Raw genomic sequence first — 8,955 nt, 5'->3', positions numbered from 1 at the left:
CAAATAACATCAAATGATACCTAAACTTGTGAAAACAAATTCCTACTTCACCAATCACCATTTCAATTAACTTTCAATATAATTGATATTTACGCAATGTTAAACTAGTGCGCCCTAAAAAAATGGTGGAGCAAATCAAGGGCAACAAATCCACTGATTCTATATTCAAAGTGGATTTCTTGGTCTTAATGGTGTCCACTTTAGTTCGTGCTATGGCAAATGGCGGCGTCTACAACAGATTCATACGATCACTAGAGCCTACAAGTGTTATTAAAGAGTTTTGACTTGTGTGAATTCGTGGTGGAAGCAGTCAAATGATGCAAGAAAGATTAGAGACCCAATGATAAAAACCATTTTTTTGGCCCGCTTATTTTCTTAGTGGTATGTGAAGTTATACTTATATTTTCATTTTAAGTTTTATATTGTGTATTTGTGTATATTCTAGTTTTTTTAATTGTATTTTGATAAAGCTATTATACTGTGATCACGTGAGTGTTGCGCCTAAGATCGAGAGGTCTCGAACTATGATTATCGGATGGAATCTTCTAGAACGTCAAAAGAACGAGTTATCAGGTGGTTTTTGCATATGGTGAATTGTTGTTGCATGAAGCAGAAGAGGACGGTGGTGGTGAAGACAACCACAACGAGCAAACATAGCAGGAAGTTGTTGAGGTATGAATTAATTTGTTTCTATGTGTTCACCATATTTTTTTTCCAGTTTATTCATTTAAATCTTGGTACATTTAATTTTTTAAACACACCAGGGGTACTAAAAGATGCATTAAAATCGTTCGATCATTTGGGGAAGCAAATATATGATGATCTTAGTCGTTTTAGGGAAAATAGAAAGCACCTAAGAATCAAGAACGTATGAGATTTAGCGTCTAGTTCGTTAGCCTCCATATCAGAAGAAGAAATCAGAAAACTTAATAACATGGCCCTCTGATGGCATTCTAACCCTATATTGGGCCACAAACCTCATGCATAAATTCGATTGGTCATCCAAGAAAAAGAAAGAAAACATTGAATCAAACCCAGAGTCGGTTCCCTTAGCTCTTGGTTCTTTGGAAGAATTTAGTTTCGGTACCAAACCGGGTAGGCCAAAACATTTTGACTGCTTCTGATTAGGAGATGCAACAACCTTTCCCAGCTATTGAAATTGTACATTCTAAGGTATATTCTATTATTTGAAGTAGATAATATAGCGTTTTGGATTAAATCGTTTTATTTTCTTGACATACATATTCAAGAACATGTTATTACTATTTGTGTAGATGGAACACCCTTACAAGTATTCTGGAAAGAAGATAGATTTGCAAGGACTGTATATCTTCAAGATTTGTGTAGATGGAATCATGGAACACCCTTACAAGTATTCTGGAGAGAAGATAGACATCCCTTACACGATTCACTACACGTTCAGAACATGTTAGGAATATAGTCTTGTAAATTTTTAGAACGTGTAGGGAATCGTTTGACGGGGAAGTTTGTTTATTTAGTAATCAAACGAAAATGAATATGTCTCGTTCGTTCATTTATGTTCCTAACAATTCGTTTGTTTATGTTCATTTACGAAATAAAATCTCACAGTTTAACTTTATTAATCCAGCTTTATTAGTTTTTTAGGCTAACAAATTGATGTTAACGTTTACTATTAATCGGTGTTCGCTTGATTATGTTTGCAAGTTTGTATTTGTTTACGTTTGTGAACTGTTTGTTTATATCATTAATAAATGAACATAAGAATGTTAAGCAAATCTGTGTGTTTATGTTTTTATAAAAAATATTACAAATTATTAAGGAAAATCCAAATTATCGATGAAATCAAATGTTGAAAGGAATAAAAGAAAAGGGAAATGTAAAATGAGCAAATGAGATATTGACACGTGTCACATGTCTATATTAAATTATAAAATAATTGGCAACCTTGTTTGCAACAATGTTTTGAAACCCGGACCGGCCGGTCCGACCGGGACACGGTAAGTATATCGGTCCGGTTCGCACATATAACCCGTTTTCTAAAAACCTGGCCGGGCTTGACGGTTTGCGGTCCGGCCGGAACCGGTGAACCGCCGGCTGAACCGGTAAACCCCCTTTTTCTCTTTATTAAATCAAAACGTGGCCACAACTGATGACAGATTGACAGAAAAATATCGGCAGCAGCAGGTTCAGATCCATAATCGAGTTTTAGTTGCGGTCTTCTCCTAATTTCTCATTCTTCTTCTAAATTAAAGCTCAGATTCGTTAAACAAAGAAATTTAGAAAAGGAATCGAATATCATGTTGATTTTTGGATAGAAATTGATGATGGGAGATGAATGGGAGAAACTAGTTATGACGGCTGTGCATTCAACTTTTTAGGTTAAATTCATATTATCTTGTATTTTTTTTCCCTTTTCACCTTTACTTTAATTCAAATTACAGTTTTAGTCTTCAATGTTATAGTTTCAACACAAATGACCTTTAACTTTTACATATAGTGCATTAGAAAAAATGTATATAACTTATTACTTATTATAAGATATATAAATATATATATATATATATATATTATTTATAACATTATCCGGGTCAATGTCCGGTCTGACCTTCCGGGCCGGTCCGACCTGTGACCCGGCAAAATTTCCGGATCGATGACCGGTTCGGGTCTGAAAACATTGGTTTGCAAGTTAAGTTTGTGGGGTTGCTCTAAATAGGTTTCCCCCTTTTTTTATTACGTGACAAACAAACCAATAAATATTTGCTGATGGGGAGAGTATTAGGACTAGAAAGAGAATTAAATATGTTATTAAAAACAAATTCAAAATCTTCAGTAGACTCTACAAAAGCTAAAGGGGAAAAATTCCCTTAATAACCCAAATGAAGAGAGAAAAAAAAGTTAATCCAAAAAGTCACAACTTTCCCATAATAGTCCAACTAATTTGTACTGAGGAGACACCTTGAAAATATAACCGACGAGATTCAAAAACCAATTAAAACTTGACACTTGGCATGAGTATGACAAAATCGACCATATTTTCAAAAATCTAGGGGTTTTCGTCCAAATCTGAAATTTTAATCATTTTGTAAAAAGCAGTCTCTCCGGACGTTTTTTTTTATATTACTTTATCTGGTCCGTTCAAATTCTATTTTATTGAGAAAAGAGCTTTTTGAATTTCGTCTTCCAAGACGCATTTTAAAAGAATTTGTTCAAAGGAGATCATATTCTCATCTTTTATACTTTATTGAGATGAAATGATATTTTAGATGGAGACCATATTCTCGTATAGGTTTTTACGGTTTACACAAATAAATAATGAGTTTTATAGGTTTACGCGACTCACATTTTTTGTATGCATCCATACGGTTTTTTGTTTTTTTTAATGTGTAAGAGACAACTTTTTTTTGTTGCTAATTTCTATAAGTAATAAACAAACATTAAATAAATAAGATAAATAAAAAAACCAGATAAGTAAATAAGTTTACACATCAAAAGTACATAAATCAAAATACATTCACCACTAAGACCCGTTGTTATGATTAAGAAGTGGTTGTGGATGTCACTGGATGATCTGAAAATTATCTTGGCACTAGAGATGGAGGAACATCATAACCATGAAGCATCAAGATAGTTGGGATTAACGATGAGCATTTTTTCGGGTATCATTATATTATTATTTATATGATCTCCTTGGATATAGTTCGGATTACTCGATCACCTCTCTTATACTTCACTGAGATGAAATGATAATGGTGGATTGGATTTTTGATTGTGATAATTTAGAAGAGAAGATGAAATCATAAGAAGATATAAGAATATTGTATTTGATCCTACCAGATAGAAAACATAAGAATATAATCTCTTTAGAACAAATTCATTTAAAATGCGTCTTAGAAGACGAAATTCAAAAAGCTCTTTTCTCAAGAAAATAGAATTTGAACGAACTAGATAAGAAACATAAAAAACCGTCTGAAGAGACTGCCTTTTACAAAATGATTTAAATATCAGATTTGGACGTAAACCCCCAAATTTTGAAAATATGGTCGGTTTTGTCAAACTCATTCCAAGTGTCAAGTTTTAATTGGTTTTTGAATATCGTCGGTTATATTTCCAAGGTGTATCCTTAGTACAAATTAGTTGGACTAGTATGGGAAAGTTGTGACTATTTGGATTATTTTCTCTTTCTCTCTCTTCATTTGGGTTATTTAAGGAATTTTCCCAAGCTAAATTGGTTAAATAGAAATTGTATTAAAAAGACTTGTATTACACACAATACAAATTACTTGAGATGTGTAATTTCAGAGTTGAGTAGTTGACAAAACATGTACCACAAACTGAATACATGTTTGACGTGACTAGTCAACCAAAACATGACATATTTTTATTGGGAACATATGTTTAATCCTTCTCCCCCTTTCACTCCCACCCTCGTGAGTTTTTCAACTACATAATATATTTATGATCTTGATTAAGTTGATTATGTTAAAACATATATAAACGTGTTCTTGATAATTTTACTCAGTTTGTAACTCTACAAGATTATATGTCACTTGATAATTTTACTCGGTGTGTAACTCTACAAGATTATATGTCGATAGTGACGATGTCATATGTCATGTGTTGGCCATATATATCCAACAATAACATCCCTTTTAATAAGAACAATATTTTTGTGCGGAAAGTATGATTTAAACTTTTAATTACAAGGGTTACAAAGTCTTATCCACCTCAGCTGGTGTTAATGGACAAATATGAGTTTAATAGCATGAACTTCATGTTGATTACTTTTCAAGATTTATTTTATGCACATACAAACATTAGTTTAGCATTTTGGATATATATATATATATATATTAGAACAGTTTGAAAACCGTTAACAGCTTGTTTTTATCGAACACTGTACTAAACAAGAAACACATACTATGTACATATATCATCCGCAAAACACGAAGAGTGAAGTACAAGAAACGATCACCAAAGATAATAAACTATTAGCGTCTATACTTGCGTGTCAAGGAAGTACCTTTAGCTTGTCATATTGTATTCATCACCTTGCATATATGATTGGTAGCTCCCCTGAACTTCCATCTTCCCGATTATATGGTCCATTCCTGGATTAAACATTGTACCAGATGCTATGAATGTTGTACATTCCAAATATTGTTAACGTGTTGTAAAGTGTAAACAAGCCAAGCTGCTCGTGAGCCACTCGAGTTCAGATCATTAAAAGCTCAAATCTAGTCAAGCTTAAACAAGCCCGAACCTCACTTATTGAGCTCAACTTGGTTCACGAACCTATTTGTATACAAGCTTATTTCATATATTAAATTTATATTGACAAAATAATAACTATTCAATAAAAATCACTAAACAATATATATATATTATATAAAAATTATAGTTAACATATATAAAAATAGTTATAAATGTATATAATATAATTGATAAATAATAAATAGTAGACAAGCCGAGCCCGAGTTTTGCTTCACGAGCTCAAGCCGGCTAGCGAGCCTACACAAGCCTATTAGTTTTATTTAGCATATTAAATTAATATTAATAAGTAATAACCAAGGCTAGCACAAGATTCATTTAACACGCTCAAGCCGGCTCACAAGCCTAAATGAGTCTATTATTTTTATTAAATATATAAAATATATATTTATATAGTAATGACTCCTATTGTTCACAATGAAAACACTTCACTAAACACATTTTCTGATTGCATACTTACTTGGATTCGACAACATACTTCCATAATACGACATTTGGTCCACATTTCCCACAGGCTTCGAGCTAGCCTCAGACGGGAAAACGGGCTCAACTTTCTTGGCACGTTGATCCACCGAACACATAATATTTGGAGTCTGAAAACCCGTGCTATCATCAACCGTTGATACTGAGTTCTGTTGTGGTTTTGGTGACTCAACTTCGGTTTCAACTTCAGAGTCGACATTATTATTATTATTATTATTATTATTATTATTATTATTAGGTGCAGATAGTTGTTGCTTCCTCTTGGACCTGGCCCGCCTGTTTTGGAACCAGTTATAAACATTTGTCCCAGAAATCTGACCGTGCTGTGATAATTGGGATGTTATTTCTTTTATTTTTTGTTTGCTTGGTGTCCCATTTCCTTGCTCAAAAAGACGCTCGAGAATTTGAAGTTGAACGGGTGTTGGTGTCCATCGTTGGCGACTAGAGAATTTGTGGCCGCCAGATGACACCAACGAATCGTTGTATATGTTCCCGAGTCTAACCCCTGCAAGAAAATAGTAATCAAGATTTTTTGTAACTTTTTGTATAGAGTGATCTTGTAAGTTAATAGGTTTAAGGGGAAAACGAAAAGTCATCATGGTCAATGTCACCACATAATCATTTGGACCTAAATTCTGCTAACTAAAGATTATATAAATTGGTTGAAATGCATAAATGAGGTACTAATTGGATGAACTAGTCAACTCCATGTTTGTTAATAATAACTTGGAAGGTTTGGTAGTTAAGTAGGTGTCATAAAATTTAGCAATAATATGTTTTAGTTGACAAAAACGAGTGGTTAGCGGTTGAGGAACCGATTTAAAAGAAAGTGTTGATGAATGGGTTGCCTCAAAACCCTTGATTTCATCATGAATTCTTCGTTATCTTAGTTAGCGAATTCATTGTTTGGGTTGCCAAATCAGAGGATAGTATTTTCTCTTGTAGCACTCAATTCTCTAAAGACAAAACACATGAACACTTGGACTTGGCAACCCAAGCAACAAAAGAAAAGACACTAAATTCGGCTATCTAAGGTAACAAAGAACCCAGAAAGAAACAAAATATAACCGGATGCAATCTATAAAAATCCTATCCTCTTATATTATATACATTTTAATTAGCAAAATTCAATCAATATATAAAATATCATATAGGTACCATAATGGCAAAATTCAATGAATCAAACCAAACCACAAAACCTATAATAATACTATTTGGTACCAAAAATATATAAAAAGAAATTCATCCTCATTTCAAGAATCTAACAGATTTGGTACCAAAAATATTAAAAAACACACACACAAATAACAGTTTTCATAAAAACCCTTAAAATATTCACAATCAATTCAAACAAAAAACCATGTACCAACCAACCTGCAAGATCATGATGAGAAGTTAATGATTTATGCAATTCAACAAGTTGCTCACAAATAGTAGCATAAATAGCAATTTGTTTCCGGAGAACTTCCATTTGTTCATCAGTCATAACTTTCACAAACATCCCTCCTCCTCCATTATTAATGTTAATATTATTTTCTTCATCTTGCTCCATTATTAATGTTAATATTAATTAAGAATGGAGGAAAAGTGATGAAAAAAGAATGAAAATGGCGGACAATAAAGAGAGTAGACAAATATAACATAATAAGACCATTCACATTGGTCACTTAAAGCAAACGACTTGGTTGGTGGAGTGACCACAAGTCAATCGTGTGATGTCATGCTATCAACTCCATCTCTTCAATTTTCTTTAAATTATTTTGTCATATATTATTTTCTATTAGTGATAAATTATAATATATTTCTGTAATAAAAATTTTCATTTAAAATCTCAAACTTTATCAAATATATGATTTTTTAAAACAATACCATAATTCATGCATACTACTAGAAAAATAGATGTTTTTCTACAACCGAATTGTAGGAAATTTGTTGAAAAAATCCAGTTTCTAACAGTTTTCTAACAAAAAAGTTGTTGGAAAAACACATCATTGAAAATCGTTTTCAACCATTTTCCAACAACTTTTCTTACAAAATTGCTACAAAAATATGTGGTTGTAAACTTCTTACAACATTCCTACAAAAACTATTTTCACTTATTATTAGATAATATTGAAGTAAAGTTGGAGCTTAATTTTTTTATTGAAAATCTGTTAGAACTATTTGTCATAGGAAATTTGTAGAAAAATTTTGTGAGAAAATAACTTGTTTTCTAGTAGTTGTGCTCCTCTATTTATTGAGTATGATACTAGCATATAAGTATTAGAATTCCATGTGAGTGTACTAAAAGTGCATACAACAAGGAATTTTCTTATCTAACTAGTCGCTCCAAAGATCAAAATCATATTCATTCCCATCTTTTTTTTCACGGGATGTGAAATTATGGAAAAGAAAGTGTTGATTTTGTTGGGTTTCGTAGGCCTTTTGTTGGCCCGATTTATTATTTGAAGTCCAAAGGGCAGATGGGTGTAGGGTGGCCAGACCGAAGCCCGGCCCAGTTTAGATTTTTTTGCATAATAATTTACTAACCCTAGTTCAGTCTCTATATAAACAACATTATGTACTTGTAATCTTTTGTCACTCAATAAAGAATATCTAGTTGCCACCCGTGGACGTAGGTCAGTTTAGACCGAACCACGTTAAATCCTCGTGTTCGTTTATTGCTTTCGTGTGTGTGTTCGGTTTCGTGTTTGAGTTTAATTCTAACAAGTGGTATCTAGAGCTTAGGTTCAGATCACGCGAAGAACACGTTGAACCAGCCGAGTCGCCGCTAAACCATCCAGCCGCCGCCACCCTACTGCGCTAGGGTTCCGCCGCCGCCTACGGTTTTCTGATCGCCGTTAGGGTTTACGCAGTTGTTACGCCGCTACTAAACCCAGCCCGTCGATCTACGTTTTTGTTGGTTGGTTCCATTCGAAAGCTACAGCAGTCGGCAGTTTCCGCCGCTGCCGTTTAGGGTTCCGCCGCGTCGGAGTTTTGCTTGCACCACCGTTCGCCACCACCGGTAATCGCCGTTTGCACCGTCGCTATCCCTTGTTGATTTGCCAATGATCAAAAGATCAAGGACAAAGAAGAAGTGTGTGAACAGGAAGGTTAGATCGAGCCTCATTTTTTTATTTGACCAGGTTGAATAGTGCCTATATTAGGCTTTGAAAAAAAAAAGAAAAAGGGAAAATCTGGGCTGTGAACACAATGAGTAAGTGTGGACCAGAATTTATTACG

The 8,955-nt window shown here is 33.5% G+C and overlaps 1 protein-coding gene across 1 annotated transcript; it reads right to left on the bottom strand.

The window, feature by feature from the left end:
* Positions 1-4,852: 4,852 nt before the first annotated feature.
* On the bottom strand, positions 4,853-7,285 carry LOC143535005 (WUSCHEL-related homeobox 8-like). Its single transcript, XM_077029356.1, has 3 exons — positions 7,108-7,285; positions 5,711-6,238; positions 4,853-5,090 (listed from the first exon to the last, which is right to left on the bottom strand). Exons 1-3 carry the CDS (start codon positions 7,283-7,285, stop codon positions 5,005-5,007), a joined length of 792 nt encoding a protein of 263 aa, XP_076885471.1. The 3' UTR covers positions 4,853-5,004.
* Positions 7,286-8,955: the final 1,670 nt, after the last annotated feature.

Source organism: Bidens hawaiensis, unplaced genomic scaffold (genome assembly GCF_021521415.1).
Source record: "Bidens hawaiensis isolate Kalapana, Puna unplaced genomic scaffold, B.hawaiensis_p1.1 tig00010384_1, whole genome shotgun sequence".
Lineage (NCBI taxonomy): Eukaryota > Viridiplantae > Streptophyta > Magnoliopsida > Asterales > Asteraceae > Bidens > Bidens hawaiensis.
Note: the sequence above shows the minus strand (reverse complement) of the source record. Positions and strands in the feature narration are given on the sequence as shown.